This window comes from Mauremys reevesii, linkage group 13 (genome assembly GCF_016161935.1).
Source record: "Mauremys reevesii isolate NIE-2019 linkage group 13, ASM1616193v1, whole genome shotgun sequence".
NCBI classification, from domain to species: domain Eukaryota; kingdom Metazoa; phylum Chordata; order Testudines; family Geoemydidae; genus Mauremys; species Mauremys reevesii.
The window spans coordinates 31,037,061-31,059,494 of record NC_052635.1 but is presented as its reverse complement, the minus strand read 5'-3'; the positions used below and the strand labels follow the sequence as shown (position 1 = coordinate 31,059,494).

Genomic DNA, 22,434 nt, shown 5'->3' with positions numbered 1-22,434 from the left:
GGCCCCAATTTTCCAAACAGCAGCTTGTTCTCATGTCTGTTTTTGTGGCTTAATTCTCCAGGGCAGAAGTGTGAACTCTGGCTCTGCGGATGCGTCTTTACCTTGGCCGACATCCTACTGGGGGCCACCCTGCACCGCCTCAAATTTCTAGGACTGTCTAAGAAATACTGGGAAGATGGCAGCAGACCCAACCTACAGTCCTTCTTTGACAGGATACAAAAACGCTTTGCCTTCAGGAAAGTTTTGGGAGACATACACACCACCCTTCTCTCGGCCGTGGTACCCAATGCCTTCAGGCTTGTCAAACGGAAACCCCCCTCTTTCTTTGGAGCCTCCTTCCTTATGGGATCTCTGGGGGGAATGGGATATTTTGCTTATTGGTATTTAAAGAAAAAATACATCTAATGCTGGCTGTTTGGTGTTTAGTTTGGTGTCTCTGTGCTGTGTGAAATCACGATGACTCCTCAGTAACTGTAATGAAATTTGAAACAAGGTATGAATAATTATATTGTTGATGTAACATTCCATAGTTAGAAGTAGAAAATTATACCGCAAGGAAATAAGACACAAAAATAAGTCAACTTATAAATGGCTTTTTTTAGGTTTAAGTATTAAACAGTAGCGACCGCTGAGTGTCATACTCGGGCACTTACTGAGCTTACACACCTGTCATGGAGTGAAACTGCCTCCAGAGCAGGCAAATTCCGGTGGAAGGGAGATGAGAACCCCGGAAAAATTTCAACCCCCCAGGTTAAACTATGGGATTTGGATACTCTGTGCGGTACCTTTATGTTTTCAAAATGTACATTGGCCGCATCACACTTTTCCCAGGTGCAAGTAGACGGGCCGTTCTTCTTCTAGAAACTGTTACACTCTTGTGATCTGGGGTCTTTCCTGGAAGCAGAGAGGACACAGCCAGCTGGAGGGTACAGTAGCCAGTCAAGATCAAGGTGGAGTTGAATGATTTAATTATCCATTTTTAAAATTATTTCCATTAAATCAAATATTTTTAATGAGCTGCTCTTAGAATGTATCCACTTTCTACATCTGCTTTTTTTTTTTATGTTTACATGTCTTTTATTAAGAGCCACGTTTATTTCTCAGTGATATCATTTTGACTTCCAGGCTGAATTCTGTCCGACACAGATTTCTTTTTTAGCCTTGCAGCTCTTTGCCTTGAATTTCCTTTCTGGATTTGCAAAGCACCTTTCACCAACTGAGCTTCTCGGGACTCTGAAAAACGCAAGCATTCTCAGAACTTTTCTGCACTTGCCTGAAGACACTTTTGTTTTCTCTTCTGTTGGGGGCTCGTCTCAGTAACTTTCTCCCTGTGTATTTTCTTAGAGACACTTTGCACAGAATCACGTTTATCACTTTCTTGTGCCTTTTGCATGTTGGAAAGAATAATGGGTGTCACTGCTACTCATGCTTAGAAAACGACGAGATCCGGAATAAACCAGATGGGAGGCGTAACTGCTTTACATTTCTAAATGTGTTTAACATCAGTTGACTCTTATTTCAAAGTGGGGCAGTATTTGGAGGGACTGTCAGGTGGTTTGTGCTGTTTCCTTGCACAGTAAGGATTGATCTAAAGCCCAAATGAAGCAATATACCCTCCTTTTCAATCAAATCTTTCTAGCCAGATCTAAGCCTGTTAGAATTTCCTCTACCTAGTTTTCAGAGCTCCAAGTGATCACTGGCGAATAGCACTGCTTCTCTAGATTTGGTAGCTAACAATGAGCGCTGCCCAAGTGCTAGGAATCACATTGTGCCTCTCCTCTGGTACGAAGTGGCAAAAGTAGTTTCTTTATGCATTTGCAAGACGTAGGATTTCACAGCAATGTCAGTGGTCTCCCACCCTGTGAGTCATGAAATCATGAAAAATTCACCAGAAACAACATGAGGGACCAACGTGTAAATTTGTGGACAAATGTGCAGGCAAAAATGCACAAACGTCCTCCATATTTTCACAATCAGTTACACGTACAGTTGAGCATGACGTCACTCGGTTTGAGTGTGCAATCATTTGCACACAGATGAGGCACCCAATTCATGCATACATTTTTCCTAGACGTTAGACCCATATTTTTCAAATTGTGTGTGTATGCATGTATTGCTCCACTGGTGCATGCAAAACCCTCAAACCAGCATTTGTACATGCCACTTGGGCAATTGTACGTAAGTGTCTATTTACATGACCAAATGGGTGCAATGTTTTATGGGGAAACTCATTCCTACAGATATTGCTGGTGTATTTGTGGAAACTTGGTGGTAATTTGGCCCGAAGTATCCAATATAGGAAACACTGAATTTGGTACATTTTAAGGAGGGCAGGAGATGGAAGAGTCTCTCAATTTCCTCCCCTTGTTTAAAAGCTTGAAAGGAAAAGGCTAATGTAGGAACACGTGGTTGCCACCCTAAAGCAGGCCAATGGTCGATGGAAAGCAGTGATTCTCAACCTTTCCAGAGTACTATACCCCTTTCAGGAGTCAGATTTGTCTTGCATATCCCCAAGTTCCACCTCACTTAAAAACGACTTGCTTTCAAAATCAGACATAAAAATACCAAAGTGTCACAGCACACTATCACTGAAATATTGCTGACTTTCTCATTTTACCATATAATTATAAACCAAATCAATTGAAATACAAATATTGTACTTACATTTCATTGTATAGAATACAGAGTGGTGTAAACAAGTCATTTTCTGCCTGAAATTTTAGCTTGTACTGCCTTTGCTACTGTTTTTTATGTAGCTGAATGCTCTGCTGGAGGCACCTAGGTACTACAGTGATGATCACAGTGAAAGAATCTCTCTGGATTAGAATAGGAACATACCCGACAGCGAGCACTGACTGGTAATGCTTACCAGACAGGTCCTTTTCTGAGATTTTTATGTAGATTAAATACACAATTCAGAAAAGGTGGAAGAGGCAAACAACCCTGGCATGTTCCCAGTGTCAGTGAGTCTGGTTTCCCTGGTAGTTCACTCAGCAGTGAAATCAGCTGGAGACTCTGGCTAAAGTAAGCACTCCAGGGAAAGACAGTGAGAGTAAAAAACAGCAATCAGAGGGACTGTTGGGGAGACTCGGTGGATAGCAAAGACACTGCCGAAATGAACCACTGGATGAGCATTATCATTCCAACCAACCTATATTAATGCACATACTTCATTACGGTGCAGTCCTGCTATGGTTAGAGGCAGTTATGATCAAATGTAATCGCAGATCCACATGAGTTGGCCTTTACCTGCAAGCCTCTTCTATTCATTCAGGTGATGAATGGTGCCCTCCCTATCACTGTAACCTTAACGTGGAACCAGGCAACAGCTGCAACAGAACCCTCCTAGACAAGGGTTTCCCCACCTGAGGTGCTCTCAATAGGCAGAACTAGTGACCCACTGCAGAGGTGTCACCCCAGCCTAGGGCTATATGGGGACTTCAGGCACAGCCCTGAACAACAAGGAGTGGCGCATAAATTGCAACACCACGAGTTCTGCTGGGCGACGTGCCTGAGTCTGAGTAAATTCCCACTTTGCTTCTGGGCGCAGTAATTGACAGCTGTCCTACCCAGCAGTAGTTGCTACCCCCCGCCACCCCCAATACTGGCTTAGCTAGAGGCTGGTAAGCAGGGGATGGGGGTTCATGCCAAGGATCTGTCCATTCCCCGCCCCGGCCCATTTACAGGCTCCTGGGAGGGAGGAAGCAGGCAAGTAGCTCCACTCACTCCTTTGAACTAAGGCCCCATAAGGGTGTAAGGAGAATTCTTCTTCCATTATACGGGGGTGTAGTCTGAGCCACAATCTAGCCCTATGTGTTTTAACTTTCATTTTAAAAGGGCCTCAACCTGGCTTTCGATTTTGCTCCTCCTGCAGTTTCCCCCCGGATATATTTTCAGCTTTTAAAAGTCTAACTCCCAGATTTGTGGATGCAATCAAGTTTTTAGACATCTAAGTGCCTTTACATTTTTATTTGCGTGCCATCCCTGAACCTGCAATTATTTGGGGACAGAAAATCAGAAGCCACTTTCAAAACTTTTGGTGGTTTAGTATTTATCAGAGATCTGTGTTTTCTGTGGCAATGAGTGAGCTGTGGATACAGTGTGTCCTTTGGGTAATCAGGACTCTCACTTTCAGCTGGAGATTCCAAACAATTTGATCTCTACTCCCGGCTATTGTTCCAGTTTAAATAGCTCCCAAAACAAAGGTTTTTAAATCTTTTTTTCCTGTGGGTTTTGTTTGAAAGCTTCAGTAATGAAAAATGTAAGTGTACGTCATTCTATCTGGCAATTGATCTTGTCCTGTCACACCTTACTAGTCTCCTTTATTTTTCAAGGCAGAGCAGAAATTCTACCCCCCTCTGCCCAGAAATGGTGCATTCAAGAATAAAACTGATCAGATGATGAGGGGAGCGAGAACATGATATAAAGCCTTTCCTTTCTAGGTTGCCAATAAGAGCCAAGCCCAGGTTCGCAGTGTTCAAAGAACATCTGGTGACTGTTTTGTGACTCGTGAAATTAGTGGCAGGATCATAGTCTGTTTCTGAACAGACAAGTGTCCACATGACACAATTGTTGGCAGCCTGAACAACTCGGGTACGGAGTGCAGGGCCATGGAGCTAGAATTATCCTCTCAGATTGCTCATCTAAGGGCAGGATTGGTCAAGGTCCATAGATGGGGCAGAGTGGGGGAAGCTTGCACTGGCACTGCACGTGTTGTGCCTATTTGAGACTAAATAGATACGTGACTTTGCATCCAGGACATCAATCAACAGGGAAAAAAAAGTCATAGCAAATGTTAGTGGTTGTGAAAGTACTTAACATTAGGTCATGTTTTAAACTTATGCCAAAAAAAACTTTACAGCATTGGTCAACACCATCGAGAGTTAAGCCAAACCAATCCGAGTTGCTCCAAAATCCTGGTTTAGGACACTACAATAATGGACCAAATTTATCAGCTATTACTAATGGCCTTTAGGTATTGATAAGTCACTGAATGAATAATCCAAGGATAAGGAAACTGCTCTGACTATCGGAAAGTAAATAACCCAGTTTTGCATCTGCAGGTATTCATAGAATAGTGGAGAATAAAGTTCTGACCCCGTCAATGACAAAGCTTTCATTGACTCAATGGGACGGAATCAAGCCCCATGGCCCCAATTCAGCAAACTGGTGCTTTTGTTATCCAGCAAAGAACTTAATCACATGCTTAACTTCAAGCACATGCTTAACTCTCATTGGCTGTAAACACATGCATAAGCACTTGTGTGAACAGGGTGAGACCTCACCATGTGCTGAAGGGTTTAGCTGAATTGGGGCCTAAACGACCAAGAACTAGGGAATCCAGACCAATCCATTGCCAGTACTGAATATAACCAATGCCAGGTTTTTAGCTGGTTGAGGCCAAAAAATGATGGCTCTTTTGTTCAGTCTGAAATAAATGCATTAAAGCCATGAGTGCATTTCACATCCTTTGTTCTTGCGATGGTTTTCTAGCATGTCCAAGTGACTTTACTTTTTGCTATTATATTGTCCTTTACCGTACAGGGACATTTACAAGAGTTTCCCATCCTTCATTATGAGAAATTGCACATCATGAACACAGTCTGTTGGGTTTTTTAAAATGACTTGTATATTGGAAATATTATAATCTTGTTTTAAGAAAATAAAATAGATGGGTAATTGGTGTATCACAGATTTATTGGTGTAGATTTCTTTACCACTTTCTGCACTTACCACGGAACTAAATCTGTAGCAACCAGGGAAAGTGGAAGTGAATGGAAGCCACTGCCTGGAACTTGTCTGCATACTGAGGTCTAGCATTTTAGGTACACACAGCTTTGGTTGTAGCTCTCAAACACTCTAAAACGGATTGCTTTGCCTTCCGGTTCACCTTAACACTGACCAATTCGTGTTTCCTAGACAGCAGCTTCAATATAAACAGTAAACTAGTCTCTGAACTACTTCTCTGTTCATGTTTTGGCTGAGAATGAAATGCTCCTGCATTTGTCAGAATAGCAAAAACTCATGGTTTAGTGTATGAGGAGGGGGAAGTGGGTTCTGTTCCTGGCCCTGGGAGACCTTTGGCAAGTCATTTTACTCCTCCATGCCTCAGGTTACCCATCTGTAGCTGGGGGAGAAGAAAACTCAGCTACCTCACAGGGGTGTAGGGACTTTAATTTATTGGGTGGGAAGTGCCACATAGTTTCAAGAAAAACTTGTTCCTTTGGCCCAGTGCTGCACCAAGGGTCAAATCTTCCCTTGAGGTAACCACTGAAATCGATTATAGTAACATAAGGGATACAATTGTCCCAAAGATCCAGCTCTGTCTTGATAACCCAGGGCCATACACTGGTGTGATCAGCCATCTTGGATAAAGTCACGTGAATGAGGGAAGATGACATGTAGCTTGATGAATGAAGAGTTAAATCACTTTCAGGATTTCAACATAGAGAAAAGCGCTAGGCTTAGAGGTGAGACTAAGAAAGCTTCCTGCAAAGGAGAGATGGGATCATCCTGAGCGCCCTCCAAAGACCCATCATGCTTCCCAGGACATAAGATCAAAGCTCAAGAGTATTATTTGCCCAGGTGACATATATAACGGGAAGTGAGTATGTGAGCAAAGACATACTAAAGCTATTTCACATGCAGATACAGCCCATTGACTGTAGCAGCAGCTATAGCCTTGCATGATCCCTTTCATGGGGCTTTTGCCAGTGGATCCATGCACAATAGTTCGTAGACCCACTGGCTACATGCCCACTCCTCCCCTGGCCTGCTCACACACGCCAGTTCCTTGGCGTAATTCTGCACCCCTTCTTATCTGCCAGGGGCAGTACACTTGGTCCTGCCTCACCACAGGGGACTGGACTAAATGATCCTTTGTGGTCCCTTTCAGCCCTGCATGTCTATGATTCCATGCCAGACTCAAAAAGGCCTGATGCCCAAAATATATTTAGTTTAAAAGGTGGGTCTGTCATGAACTGCTAGTGCCACTTGGCATCACAGACACTAGAGAGAAAAGTCCCTTCACTGCCCAGCCATCTAATCTATATCCGCTGCCCCACTCCTTTAACTAGCGCAGGATTATCCCCTGCAGTTTATTCTCCAGTCCTTCACACACCATAGGGGACAGTCAGCTGTGGTCTTCTTCTGCTCTGCTCTTTATTAAAGATGTTCCTAACAGTTGTATGAGATCGTACTGGGACCCATGTCAGGATCTACACAGAGCTTCATGGCATTGTGTCTCTCCTACGACAAGTGATTTCAAACACTGCTTTGAGAAACCAGGGAGCAGGGACTAGCTCACTCCAGAAACAGGTAACATTTTGGAGGTGTCTTCCCAACTCCATGTATACAAGTCCCCACCTCTAGGAGAACACACCCCTTAGCCTGTACCACTGGCAGAGCGAAAACACTCGGGCTTGAATAAGAGGTGATTCTGGAGGTGATCCACTGTCTGCAGAGTTGTTCCCTGCCTGCTACCGCTTTGCCAATTCTTCCCCTTTCCTCACTGGATAGTAAAGAGCCACCAAGACAGTAACAGGCAGATTTTACCTGAGTGACAATCGGCATATTTAAACAAATGATTTCATAGGCATGCTACGGAGCTCACCAGCTCGTCTTTAGTGGATTTATCCTCACAATACCCCTCTGACGCGGGGAAATATTGTCATCCCCAGTTTGATGGGTGACAAACACAAAGAGTAATATTCTGGCTCTAGTGAATAAAGCCAATGGGAATTTTGCTATTGCTTGCAATAGGGCCAGAACGTCAACCTAACTGACTTGCCTAAAATCAGTTGGGAAATCGGGGACAGAGCCAGGAACTGAAGCCAGTGCTCCTGAGGCTCAGGCCAATGCCTTAAATCTAAGACCAGCCTTCTTGTCTGTTGCAATAAAAGGAAACTTTCACACATAACTTGTGCTAATATTTCAAACTCTTTGCATCTGTTTACAATAACCAGATAATATTTTGCAATGTATCAAGTTACTGGCCTTTACAAACGTACCAGCAGGGAGGATCCTTGCCCCCAAAACACTCCCCCCCCCCTCCACTTGACACCATTTGAATTACCCATAATCTTAAAAAATGAAATCACTTTGATTAGATTAAAAAAAAAAAATAGCGTTCCACACTGCTCCACAAACCAGACCAGAAAGAACAGGCTCTGACCATAGGCTGCTGGGACCATGGAGCCTGGAATGCAGGAGTCTTTGAAGAGCCACGGTCCATAAATACAAACTACAACTAAACTACTAACAAATGTGAAACATGAAGAAACAACAGGTGCTTGTTTCTATCATCTATAAATAGAGACCATCCCAAGATGTGGAGGCTGCACTTTGAGTATCACTCCAAAGTAACACAGCGCATGATACTATTGCAGGTGAAACAGACTCCAAATTTGGGGTCAGAGCATGGGGTCCAAGGGGCTGATTTGAAAACAAGGCTGGAGAAACAAAAAGACAGCAAGTTTCAGGGATTCAGTCTCACCCCTTTCTAAGATGAATCTGGTGCAGAGCTCAGTCGAGCCCCAGACCAGGAAGACAAGTTTCAAAGCACCGTCCTCTCTCTAGTTTCATGATTTCCCTCTTTAAGGATGCAGCTAACCCCAGACACATCCCACACATTCCAAGCCATGGTCTGCTGAGCCCGTCACAGGCACCCTTACATCACCTGCAAGTCTCTCTTTAAAGGCAGGAACACTTCAGGGGAAGGCTGTACAGACATGTAGCAGCATGAGGTTCAGGTAGGTTTGACTTCAACATGACAAACATTATGGAATAGGAATCCATAGCTGGTGTAAACAGTCATTGCTCCATTGAATTCCACAGAACAATGAGTTTACCCCAGCTAAGAATCTGCCCTCTGATCTCTAAAATTCATTACATTGTAGGACATGATTTGAAACACCTACACATGCAGAGATACACCTAGATTGGACATCAACAGAGGGCCTTAGAAATACGATAGATCAATTAGACTGTTATTCATATTTACCTTCTCTTGTTTAACAGTTCAAGGCTCTTTCCAGACATGAGAGGTATACAGTACAAGTGGTCTCTCACCTCATATTATGGCTCAATATACATAGGGTTGCAGTGAGTCCTAACGTTACATGTTTTTCTGTATATTTTTTATCCTGGATATTCAATTCTCCGTTCCCCAACTTTTATCCCATTGTATCCTTGTTGTGTGTTCAGTTTTAGCTCCAAAACATCCTTCCTGTGTCTAAGCAGCAACTCAATTTCCTGCTGAGCCTACCACCAATGCCCCCTCATTATGCCAGCTACTACAGTGTACAATGGCCATTGTCCAAGATAACCAGAGCGTCAGCCTCATCTAGTCCACCGAGAGTCACTACGTTTACCAATGAGTACAGGGATCAGCCTAACAGAACATGCAGCTGGGCAGGTGCACCGGAACAATCTGTATAGTGGGGGTGCTGAGAGCCATTGAACCAAACTGTAAACCCTGTATATGATGGAAACCACTTTAAGCCAGGGGTGTGGTAGCACCACCTGCACCTGTAGTTCCAGGACCCATGCAGCTGTGTGACCAGGATGCTGGGCCATCTGCAAGTGACATTCACCTTTTCTGCCAGGAATCCAGTGCATCTGTGATACAGCTCTGCGCACTGCATAATAGACCTATGGAATATCAGTACATTTCCATCCCATGCTAGCCCTGGGGTATTTTAGTTTAACTTTACAATTGCTGCCTCAGCTGTTCATATGGAGTATTGTCATCATAGTTCAGAGCTGCAAATGCTAACAATCTTCCATCTGATAGGCTGACAAAATGCTTTAAAAATATGCTGAACAGAAAAAAAACCTTTATTAATAAATGGAGCTCTAAGCACTCAGGAGAAGCTATAAAAAGAGGAAGAGGAGTGTGAGTGAACAGAGACTGACTAGGCAGCTGACAGCAAAGAATTAAAAAAAAAAACACGATCTCAGACAAGGTGCAGGAACACCATCACCTTCTGCTGCACAGTCACTGAAAATGCTCACCCCCAACTGGTTTTTAAACAGGAATTGCCTAGATTTTTCAGAAAAGTTGGATGCACAACCTAGTTTGCCCATACAAATGCACCCGGGGTCACAATCTGGCATCACCCTGAATTGTAATGCAGATGAATTACACCAGAGGTACAATTCTGTTATCACAAACTCACTCCAGAAATAGAGGTTGACTCAAAATGTTGGGCAGTTTGGGAGGGGAGGTGTCCGAACTTCACTACTCATACACAGACATCACTAAAAGGTTTTACAGTTGTGGTATCAATAAATGGTCAGATCAAAAGTATGGTCTAAACCCCAGTGTGCGAGGCCAAAGAGCAAAGTTTAATTTAGGGGAAAAAATGAGACTTAGGGGAGAAAAGAGAAAGCATCAAAACCCAGGCAGTTCCAGTTCTGTTTAAAACCTGACCTCTCGCCCAATTCTTATGGAAGACCTAAACTCTCCTCTGCCCCATGCTGGGATTCTGTTCTTCCCCATTATGATGTAAATAGATAAAACATGTTATTGGAAATGGTAACATGAAGTTAAATTAATCCCAGATCTTTTAAAACTTCCTATTTTGCTATTCCTCTTGTCCTTCTGTTCCTTAACAGGCCCTTGGCTAGGGGAAAGCTCTGAGATCTGGAATGCCAAAAAATCCAAAGTTATTTCTTTTAATGGCATCATTACATAGAACCCCAAAAATAAGCCACAACCTTAAATATACAGAGTGAGGAATAGGCAAAAAGCTACTTTTAAAAATGTATTTTGTTTACTTTATTTGTGTATTGTAGTGGGATGATGACAAGCAAAATTCCCTAAATAATTCCAAAGACACAGGAAACAATATTGAATATAGACAAGAGACTTTAATTCAGGAAGTCAAAACAAGGCTGTTATGAGTTACAATTTCATGATTACAATTGCTTCGGCTGTTATGAGTTACAATTTCATGATTACAATTGCTTCATATCATCATCCACTACAAGATTTGAATATTGTCCTCTCAAATACTTTTTCCAGGTTTTAGTTTTTAAAACTCAGGCAAATTCCAAATGTATTTCCAGCAAGTTCAAAGAAAAGATCTGTCCACTTGGCAGCAATCCACATCAAATCCAGCTGTTTAGAGTGGAGTTTTCTTCTCTGCTGCAAATTTACCCCAGATGTGGAGGGACTGGATTTTCATTCCAGTAGTAAATATAAACTACCCCCCCAAAAAGTAAAGAGAAAAAAAATACGTGGACAGAAGATTTCCTGCCGTTGAATTCCACAGACAGCTATTAAATTAACACTGAAAATGAAAAGGACAGGATCATCGGCCTGTGGTACAATCAAAAGGCACAAAAGAAAAGTTCCAATGTCTGAACACAGCAAGTGAACTCTCCGAGTCAATGGTAAACGTGTGGCCTCTGTACTGAGACTGGACACCTACCCACGAGATCGCCAAACATATTAGGAACGAATCCAGGCCCCACAGTGGGAGTTTTGCCATTGACTTCAACAGGGCCAAGTTTTCACTCTAGGTGCGCAAAGTGCAGGTGTATTACTAAGATAGTTTGCTCAAATGGGTATTTATGTGTAGACAATTACACAATCAGTCTGCACAGTGGACACACGTTAGAATGCTCATGCCTCATATTTTTGAAAATTTGGGCCCTATTGACATGTCTAAATACCACTGGAATTCTCAATGACAAACTGTCTTCTCCTGCAATACTTACTCACCAGAGTAAGTGCTTACTCATGCGAGTAGTCCCATTAACTACATGGGCACAAGTAGCAGCAGTGGGCCCTTAATTTATCTTTAGAGGCTCCAGAAACTGAACCTCAACCACACAACCCCTTGTAAGTCCTCCAGGTGAATTTGATCAGTTACATTTGTCTAACATACTAGCATTGAGGTTACAGGAAAGTTTCAAGCATTTCCATATCCTAGGCTATTCATTTTAATAATAATAATAACAATAATAATAATAAACAGTTACTATGACACACTGGTTAGGTGAATGGAAGTGTTTATAACCACAGATTGCACAAAAATAGTGTTTTCTAGAGGGGAAGCTAATTTTAATTTAAGCTTTAAAAGCCTGTCAGTTTAACTGCATAGTTTTTAATAATACTGGGGTTCTACTCGGGCCTTATCTACATGGGAACGTTACACCAGCATAATTTAAACAGATACAGTAATACTGATATAACCCGTTTGTGGCCTCTCATGTCAGTATAAAGGCGTATAAAAATCAATAGACATCAGTTCAGGAAAGAACCGGATCTTGGGGTGCGTCTGCCAGGAGTCTGGGCTTTTAGCAGTTTTGTTTAAATCTATTATTAAATCTATTAAATAAGAGTGTCCACACAGGGTTTCACATTAGTTTAACTATATCAGTTTAAATACTGATTTAAGTTAAACGGATGCAACTCTGTCATGTTGACAAGGCGTCCGATAAAGCAGCTGAAAGGTGGTTTGACATAATGGATAGGTCTACAATTTTAACTGGAGGTGTAATTTCCAGTTTGAAGAGATATACCTGCATTATCTCTGACTGATCTAGCACACTAAAAAAAGCAGTGTAGCTGCGGCAGCGTGTTAAGCTAGCCACCTGAGTATGTATGAGTCTTGGACAGAATCGTACTCAGGGTTGCTGTCACCTCCCGCCACCGTGCCTACACTTCTTTTTTTAGCGTGACAGCCTGACCAGAGCTAGTGCAGGTATGTCTCCTGGAGCTGGACATTACACCTCTGGCTCCAAGCATAGACATACCCAAAGAACAACCCAAAACACACAGCTGAATCTCATGAGACAGCCTGATCCTGAGATCTGCTTTGTGCCTTATGGGAGCTCCCGAGTACCCTCAACCATCACTTGATTCAAAGGGGACAGAGGGAAGTCAGCATTTCAAAGGCTCAGGCCTCAAATGAGACATTAACCTGTTTGTATGTGCAGGACTGTCTCCGTCTCTGGCTAGGAAAGAAGTGTTAAGGTGGCAACATGAACATATTAAGATCAGGGTATGGAACCCCTTGTCCTAAAGGCAGCAAAACACTTAACTCAGAATTAAATGATGTAGAAAATTAGGTCCATTACTGTGCTACTAGAACTAGCTACAGTTTAGCAGACATACAGATGGGCTACCAAAAGCTTTTGATAGCCGGCTGGACGATTACTGCTGTAAAACTGATTTTGGTTTGTCTATCCCTGACATGAATAAGCCTTTTGTAAAACAAGATAAAACTTTTTTAAACTAAAAATTATGCTAAATGTCCATCTCACATGAAGGACAGAACAGAGACGTCCCAATTTGTACATCATAATAGGGTTTTACTGGCTACCACTTTTTGCCACAACTTAGTATGCAATTAAAATAGCTTATTGATGCCAACAAAAAGGTAAGAATAAATATTTCTTTAAGCATATTGCTATAGTACCCTTGGCAAACATACAATCTCCAACAAATAGAATGATTCAAAATATAGTGGGTCCACTCAGTGCACTTGTTACATGAGGCCAGAAATCCACGGGGCGTCTGAAAGGAACACATCAAACATGTTTTTTTTAATTGCAAATACAAAATTTGCAACTTAACATCTAGGAAAAAAATCTTTTAAATCATTAACATTTTAGTACGAGCCAATTAACAGAGAATTGGGAGGAGTTGTCTTATCACATTTTAACAAAAACGTATCATCTTGCTATTTTTACAATTAGTGTCAAGAATAAAGGGGCAAATCGATTTTTTTTTTTAAATCAACTGAAGCAATAAAACTTATTTTTTAGGGATTCATTTTCAAAGATTGAGAGTAGCAGTCAGTTTAAAGCTATGACCTAACAGACTCTGGGTCTCAAAAAACAAAGTCTCTCTTCTCGCTGCTGAATATACAGATGGCCAATTAAGATTTATGGGACGTGAAAGTATTTAACAATCTGAGAATGTGAGGCTTCACAACCCAGCTACATTCTGATTTAATAAGTGCATTCTGATTGCCAATTAAAAGTCTGTTGCAATAGTTAGCACCATTACACTGCCCCAGGCACATTTGTAAAGTTTACAACTAGAGTATTCAAAAAGTCAGACTTAAAACCTAGCACAAGATTTGGACCATGTGATATATTTTATCTTAAAAAAAGATGGGGGTGGGGAAAAGAATGAAGAATTTCAGATCAGTGAAAGGTGTTGGCTTGACAGCCCTAAAGACCTCGGTCAATCCTGGTTCCTCTGTTTATCGACAGAACAGGTAGAGAGCATAGGTAGCAGTGCAGGCTTTCCTTACATCACCTTGCCAATGGGCCTCAAGCTTGCCCCAGCAGGACCCACAGGAAGGGAGAAGAGTATTCAGTCTCCAGGCAGAATCCAACCCTTGGCCTCTCTGCTCAGATATCAGTTAGGTGGCTAATTATACCCAATCACGGTAGGCAGTTCTGTGATACCAACATTTGCTCACCAGGAACCGTATCATAGCCACAAGTCAGGCATCAGACTATAAAGACTATTGGCTTTTCTTCCCATCCCCTTAAATATGTTATTTACTATTTAAATTTTTTTTAAAAAGTAGCATTGGACAAATATTCCTGTATTTAAAACAAAATCTGAAACACAGAAACTTATCTGCTACAATTAGGCTTCTTTGAACTCAAGCTAGCGTTTTGAGGAGGAAGTCCAGGAGAAAAGGACTTCAAGTACCAGAACCTGTATGTTCCATACCAGGCTGATAGACCCACTAGGGTGCCAAACAATTTTTGGGAGAAGTCATGGAAATATAGAGCAGTGCAAAAAAACATCCAGACCCAGATCAGGGTCAGAAAGCTCAAGGCAACAAACAGGGCATTGACCACTGCATGTAATCGTGGGCTCCGTTCAGTGTTCAGGACATGCAGCACAGCCATCTCCTCCACAATCATCAGAGCACAGTATGTTAGGAGGAAGGAGTGCCCTGAGATGTCAAAGCCGTGCCAGAAGCCACCACCCTGGCGGCACTGCCACTTGCTGAGGTGCTCCTGGAACAGCACATCAAGTGCTGGTGATTTGTAGCAGCTGCCAGTGAAATCCTCTATGTGCAAGAAGAGACTAGTGCAGACATACCAGACCATGGTGCCCACCAGCAGGGTGCTGATACGCCGCAGCATCTCCAGGACATTTCGGCTGAGACAGTAGTTGGTGATGGCAATGAAGGGTAACAGAAGCCAGAATGTCCAGGCCCAGGCCAATTTGACAAAATAGCTGCCAGGGAGAAGCCAAAGGAGAAGTATAAATATATTAACCTTCAAGTCAGCAAGGAAGGGGTAGGGATTAGGGGTGTACATGGAAGAGGTTTCTAAATTACATCATTAACAGCTATTTATCTTATTTACACAACACAACACCACAGCATCTAATCTAGAAACCTAGAGAACAGGAGTTCTTAAGCTTTCAAGTGACAGCCAAATAGACTGTCTTGTGGACATATCCCTCCCTCTTCATGACTGTCAGGACCAGCTCCCCTGCCCTCCAATCCACACTGGATTTACATCCCCATGGCAACTACAATTGCTAAAGTGAAAAAGCAGTATCAATAACCTGGGAGTTGGAAGGCGGGGGGGAGGGGTTGCACACTTTGCTGTTCCTGTAGGCGCCACTCATTTGCATACACCAGGGGCCCTTTGCATCCTTCCATTCTCCAGTACAAGTTCCCTGTGGGCCACCCTCCCAACTCCAGGGATTCTCTGCAACCCCTCCATGCTCACATTGGGGATTCTGTGTGCCTCCAACTCCTCAGGGTTTGTGTGATCCCCCATTCCTCCCAAACCGAGAGCTCTGTTTATTCTCTCTTCCCCTCATCCCAGGGGCTGCCCATTATCATTATTTCATTTCTTTCTGTCTGGAGAACGGGGCGTCAACACATTAAACTATTAATGAACAGAGATGAGACAGGAGTATTGTTATGCTAGAAGGTATTAATTGTTGCCATCAACCAGTTCTTTGATCTACTGACAATTGCAGAGATATGGCAGGGGCTTCAAGTGTCCTCCATTTTTCCAACATTCACAAGTTATTGCCTTATATAACCAAACAGACAAATACCATCAAACTGAATGTAAGACCTTGCAAGCTTGGCCAAATATTTAATGTGTTTTAGGAGCTAGAAGAAAAGAGGAGAGTCAGCACCATCTGATCTAATCGCTCTCAGATTCTGTCCCCAAGTCTCCATACCAATTTCTGGGGCTCTACGACTATGTTTTTTCTATTTAAAAAATATGTCTCCCTGTTTCTGAGTGGAAGATCCAAACAGACAAAACTGATTTGCAATGCAGGGGAAAGACTAACAGAGCGACAATGACTGCCCACAAAAGGCTGCCAGGTGTACAATGTAAAAGGGAAAAACGCAGAGCTATTTTCTCTCTCGTCTGTCTGTTACAGGACCCTCAGGGATCACGGTAACACGAGTAGGTACAGCAGGACTGTTAGGTTCACGGGCCCCTTTAATGCTGTTGCTCACAGACGGACGGTGCTGGCTGGCCAGCTGCATAGGGCTCCCCGGCCCCTCTGTGTCCTACAAGCAACCAGGCCCCACAGGATGAGCGTGTTAGGCGTGTCCTGACTCTCTAGGATGCTTCTGCAGCCCTGCATGGAGGGAGGCACGTATGCACTGCGGGTGGGCCAGCTTGTGCTCCATCACTACAGTGCCGGGGCCACTTGGATCAGGGCTCAACCAGCCCCCGCCCCCGCCCTCCCCCCGAGCCATACACCACCCAGCAGGGTCCTCCTCGGCCACCCGCAGGCTCAGGCCCCGCCCCCTCCCGTAGCCCCGCCCCCTCACATGTTGAGCAGGTTGCGCTTGCTGCTCATGTAGGAGTCGGGCAGCAGCGCCAGCGCCTTCAGGAGGGAGCCGCCCAGCATGAGGCCCAGCAGGCCCCAGGGCAGCCACCGCCGCAGCGAGCTCCGCACCAGGGCGGTGCGCAGGGGCCGGGCGCAGCGATCCAGCGGCTCCATCGCGACGACGCTCACTCCCGCCGCAGCGGCAGCCGGAGGAGAGGATCACGCTGCCCCGGCGGCGCCCGCCTGCCTCTGCCGGCCGCCGTACTGCGTCACCGTGCGTGCGTGCGTCATGACGCACCGCTCCCACTGGAGTCCAGGGTCCATCTAGCGGCCGTCGAGGGCCAGCGCCGGCCCGCGGGAGCTCAAGGCGCTTCTTACCGAGCCCCTTGTTTGTGAAAGGCGGAGTCGCGTATTTATCTCGGGAGACTGGGCAGCTTCGCCAGGCGGTGCCGATCGGGTCTGGTCAGTACCCGCCGCTGCCCGGCTGTGCCCGCCCCGTGCAGGTCCCCGCCCCGCCCCCCGGTGACCGGCGCCCATCAGTAGGCTTCAGAGTGAACAGGCCGGGCTTTGGGGGGCGGCTGGCGGGGCCGCGTGTCCCGTCCCTCAGGCCCAGGGAGGCGTCATTATCTTCATCACAAGGCAGATTGGGATGCAGGAGGCGGCTACCAGAGCCAAGCAGTGGCTGGGCCCTACCCGGCACGGACACTCTGCGGCTCCAGCTAGGGCACTCCCACCCGCCAGGGGAGCCCGGCCCCCAGGCACCTTCCAGAGGCTGCAGCACAAACACAGCCCCCTCTCCAGGTGGGGGCGAGTAAGTCACTGCAAGGCCGGGGGCAAAGGCTCTGGGCAGCATCGCGGGCAGAGCAGAATAGTAGCACTTGCCTCAGGAATGGGGCTGTTCAAAGCCAGCCTGAGCCCTGCTTCCCCTTCGCTGGCGCTGGCCCCTTTGCTGATACAATTCAATAAACTCGGAGTTTTTTCACAGCTTTCCACTAAGTGGCACCACAGGCCTGTGGAAAGGGAGGAACTGGGCTACTCCAGCCAGCCACAGGATAGCACCAGATCCTGGGGAGCCGGGTGGGGGGTGTGTGTGTGTGTGGGGGGGGGGTTTGCATCAATTTATCTGCTTCATTTCTGCTTATCCCGCTGTAAAGCTCTGGGTGGCCTCATGTGACTAGAGACCCCGGTCCACATCACCAAAAGGATTTAGACACCACTGCCCTGCTCCGCTCTGGTGCCATCTAACTCCCCAGCCAGAGCCTAAACTCACTTGCCACCTATTTTTGCTGTAAAAGTTCCTCACCCACCTAAGCTTCTGCTTTTTGGTATTCCCACTGCTGCCTCACTCCAGATACTGGAGTCAGCAACCTATGGCTGATTTACTGTGGCATGCTGCTGCCAGCCTGTGGTCCTGGCCACCGGCCCCGCTCAGCCCGCTGCCAGCCTGGATGGACGGAACTCCGGGTTGACAGTGGGCTGAGCGGGCCCGGCGGCCGAGACCCCGGTTGGCAGGGGCTGGCGGATGGAACCCCAGACTGGCAGCGAGATGAGCAGCTCAGCCCACTGCTGGCCTGGGGTCCCAGCCACCGGCCCCGCTCAGCCCGCTGCTGGCCTGGATGGACGGAAGCCCGGGCAGGCAGTGGGCTGAGCAGGGCCAGCAGACGGGACCCTGTCTGGCTTGGGCCAGCGGACAGAGCCCCAACCTGACAGGAACCTGCTGCCAGCCTGGGGTCCCAGCCGCCGGTCTGCTCAACCTGCGGCCAGTCTGGGGTTCCATCCGCTGGCCCCTGTAAATGTAAAATGTATTACTGGCACATGAAACCTTAAATACTGCGAATAAATGAAGACTTGAGCACACCACTTCTGAAAGGTTGCCGACCCCTGCTCTAGTCCCTCTGCATTCCCAGATGGGTTGCCTAACCACCGTGCTATGGAGTCATTCTCACTTTCTCTCACTGGCCCAATGGCTAACTATTTTATCCAAAAACAGAATCAACAGGAGAGATTCAGGGACACCCACTCAGAACATCCCATAGCCCAATGGGTAGGGCACTCTCAGGAGAGGTAGGAGTCTGTTCAAATCCTTTCTCCCTATCAGGTGGAGGGGGGAATTGAATCTGGGTTTCCAGCATCCCAGGTGGGTGTGCTAACCTCTGGGCTAAAAGTTACAGGGGTGGTAGTACCACATCACCACCTTCTCCTCTTCTAGCCATTTTGTTTCAAACTAGGCAGGTGCCTAACTCATTCCCAAGAACCAGCTTAAGCACCTAAGGTGCCCCACTCCAGGAGAGGCATTCCTGGCTGTGGATCACAAACAGAAAAAGGCACCTGCCTTCAGTCTGTAGTTAGGTCCTCAGGTTGGCATCTCCTATTGGCTAACTGAGGCAGCTCTCCATCTAGCATGCAGGCTTTTGAGGATCCCATTTTTAGGTGCCTCTCTCTCCTGCATTGTGTAGGGAGCATAGGTGCCTATTGTTATTGTAGGACTGAGGACACCATCGTGCTAGGTGCTGTACAAACAGCAAAAAAGCAGTCCCTGTCCCAAAGATCTTACAGTCTATGTACATGCCTATGAATCTCAAGTTCTCAGGAGGGTATTTTGGGCTGAGAATGGCTTGATAGGTCCCTTTCAGGGTCCATCAATGCTACTCTTCTTTGGTACACACAAATACGGTAGAGCGACAAGGCACCATGTTCCCCCATGCTAGTGGCTAAATAGAATTTTTTTTTTTAATGCTGCCAGACACCAGTGGCTCCTGGCACAGGAGACCAGATTTGGGTACCGAAGCTGGGTCTGTCACAGTGGTTTGGAGCGTGTGGCTTGCTACAAGGTTACCACACCAAAAAAACCCTCTTCTCCCTTCCTTTGTCCAAGTAATTTATAATGCTTAGCTACAGACCCCATACAGAGGTTTGTCCTGCTGAGAACTGTATGGCAGAACCTCATTTGATAAACACATCAGCTGCTACAGCTGAGTAAATCTCTGCCCCCCTGCAGCCACACACTAAATTTAAGGAATTGCTCTGCTGAGTACAATCACATTATGTGGCTGTCAGAGGCCCCACTCTGAGGAGACCATTTCCAGTGGCAGCTGAGAACCATTTGTCAAGGGGTTGAACAATTCCTCTGTCTCCTTGGAAACAGCCTTAGATAGGCAAAAGGTTAATTGGAAAATGAAAAAAACAGCCCACCCAACCCAAACATCTATGTGTTTATCTCTGTCTGCCTTTCCATCCAATATTAAAGTGATTGATTGTTTTACACTGAGGAACACACAGCTTTTATGTGAGCTGACCAGATGTAGGGGAGTTCAGGACTGACTCTCATTGAAACAATTAGGGAGAGTCCACAGTCTGAGAATTCAGGTACCCTGTAGGAATTTGTATCATATTATTGTTGTCCTGTGTTGATCAGGAGACCCATCCCAACCCTATTAAAGCAGATGAAGGACTCCTATAGAGACAGTTCTGTAAGTTGCCACAGAAACCTCTCCCCTGCTATATTAAGAGAGGTAAATAGGCTATGGTAGAAATGGCTGCGATAGCTACTCACACAATAGAAAAAGATACACTTCAGCTGGTGAAGTGTATGGTTGCAAACTGGAGATTTACAAAAAAAAAAGCTAATTATATCTCGCTGGACTATATAATGACTAGGGGGACATGATAAGAATCCACAAGTATCTGAAAGGTATGTGTAAACCACAAGGCTGTAGAAGAACTGTAGAAAGTGGTAAAAGAGGCAGCTGGTCTGATTGATCGAGTAGGCCTTTTCCATTTCTAGTTTATCTGATTTAATGAAGGCCCAGAGATGAAGCAGGCTGGGTCCAACTGAGGAAATATGAATCATTCCCAGATCTTTCAACATCATCCAAATGAATATGAACCTTTCTTGACATTCCTACCCTGGAAAAAGTCACAAATAAGAATATGCATCACTGTCCAGCTATTTGGAAAAATCCTCCATTGTGCATAAGAATGCCAAGAAATGGAGCAGAATGGTATTGCACACCCAGGAATTCCAGCTTTGAATCCAGCCTCATTTAGGGAAATGAATTGCTCCATAGATTGTTACTATCTCACTAGTTAGCAAACCCATGTGAGGCTTTAATAATGAACCAGAAACTGGGCACAAAATTCACCTGCTCCGGGGGTTTATTACAGACCCAAAGCTCACCAGACTTTTACTAAGCTTCATGAATCTTTCAGTGTACCTGGGTCAAGTTTCAAGCAAGAACATCTGAATCAAGTTTTGAATGAACCCCAGGAACTTTTGTGGTTTTGAATGGAAACCAGATAAAACTTGATGGTTTTGACTGAGGTTTGAGGTTTTGGGTTCAAATTCAGAACTCAGAGGGAAGGGTGGTGAACTTAACATAGGCCAGAAACTTTACAAAGTTTTTATAGCCCCCTGTCATCATGCCTCTCACCTCCAGACCACTTCCTTGAGTCTAGGTGTGGTGGTGCAGGGCTTTTTTCAGCCTGGTGCCCTCCCATAGTCATTCTGGTGTCACAACATTTATCTTTATAGATAGCCTAGCCCTCCATCCAGGTCACTGTCCAGTCTGTTCCTCTTCCAGGTTAACAGACAAGTCCCAGATATAAAATCCCAAAGTCTGAAGGCTTCTAAGCTCAGTCCTCAACCTGCATCTGGGGCCCACAATACATGACCCCTTTCTGATGCCCTTACCATTCCCCAGACCAAGAGGGAAGGGAAGGGAACCCAGGCCCACCCTCTTCTTTGGTTTCCAGCCCCAGGATCTTGTTTAGCTAGCCAAGGACTGTTCCTTCAACCCCTCTGCCATTTTTCCTGGGCTGTTCCTATCTTTTACTTATCTTGTCAACATCTTTCCCCACATCTCTGGATTCTAATATCCTTACTTGGGATTTCTGGTTCCTCACCACTGGCTCTACAGCTTTACCCCCTCAAGTTTACTCACAGCAGCTGGGAGATGACAAGTAACTCCTAGCTCTTTGGCTTAGATGAGCCAATCCTACCCTCCTCTGAGCCGAAGGTCCCTGTCAGCCCTCTGGAGCTAGGGTTCTCTCCCAGGCCTCTTTGCCTTAGATCGCTCCTACCCTCCTTTAAGCAGGGATTACCTCCCCAGCCCTTTTCCTGGAGCTGGAATTGTGACTTAAAATCCCAGTTCCCTTTAGCTGAACACCCCTTACCAATTAGCCTTCCACTCTGGAGTGTTCAGCAGGGTAGCCTTCTATCAGGGTCTGCCTGCTCTGAAGGCAGAGGCAGCTCCCCAGGTCCCAACTCCTTCCCACTTGGTTGGGTGAGAGAGCTACAGTGTCCAGATACTTTCCTCAAGTACAGTTAATTCCATGGAGCCGTAGGTCTCATATATATCTGTTGGACCCTCTGAAGCCTTAAAGGGCTATGCCAGGGGATATGGTGGGCTGACACTCCCCACAAACAGAAACTGATGTATCACAAAGCTCTGTCACGGAGCCCCTGAGATATATTAAGGTAGCAGAATATAGTAGGTAATAGTGTCTGACAAATAAGTTTCCTTTGGCTTGACCTAGAAAGGAACTTCTTGAGAACCTCAGAGGCCAGATCGACCAGGCCTGCAATGATGGACATGTCTGGCTGAGTCTGACCACAGAGCTGAGCTCTTTTCTGAACAGCA

The 22,434-nt window shown here is 45.4% G+C and overlaps 3 protein-coding genes across 10 annotated transcripts in view; 2 read left to right on the top strand and 1 right to left on the bottom strand.

Moving 5' to 3' along the window:
- The window catches only part of GDAP1L1 (ganglioside induced differentiation associated protein 1 like 1), a 35,812-nt gene extending 34,726 nt beyond the window's left edge, over positions 1-1,086 (top strand). For 2 of the 4 annotated variants that reach the window (XM_039498611.1, XM_039498612.1), the window contains exon 6: positions 62-1,086. In XM_039498611.1, coding sequence (XP_039354545.1) covers positions 62-405 — 344 coding nt within the window. In that variant the 3' untranslated portion in view covers positions 406-1,086. The remainder of the gene's footprint in view (positions 1-61) is intronic. The other 2 variants (XM_039498610.1, XM_039498609.1) reach the window with 2 other exon arrangements.
- On the bottom strand, positions 760-17,029 carry FITM2 (fat storage inducing transmembrane protein 2). 2 transcript variants are annotated; one of them, XM_039498619.1, is made up of 3 exons: positions 16,797-17,029; positions 15,083-15,220; positions 760-894 (listed from the first exon to the last, which is right to left on the bottom strand). In XM_039498619.1, exons 1-3 carry the CDS (start codon positions 16,967-16,969, stop codon positions 858-860), a joined length of 348 nt encoding a protein of 115 aa, XP_039354553.1. In that variant the 5' UTR covers positions 16,970-17,029; the 3' UTR covers positions 760-857. The 2 variants fall into 2 exon arrangements, with proteins under 2 accessions (XP_039354553.1, XP_039354552.1); XM_039498618.1 differs by lacking the exon at positions 760-894 and having other exon boundaries at positions 10,853-15,220.
- An 82-nt stretch (positions 17,030-17,111) lies between these two features.
- Positions 17,112-22,434, top strand: part of R3HDML (R3H domain containing like) — a 47,966-nt gene continuing 42,643 nt past the window's right edge. For all 4 annotated transcript variants that reach the window (XM_039498623.1, XM_039498624.1, XM_039498620.1 and 1 more), the window contains exon 1: positions 17,112-17,257. The gene's annotated coding sequence lies outside the window, so the exon portion shown is untranslated. The remainder of the gene's footprint in view (positions 17,258-22,434) is intronic.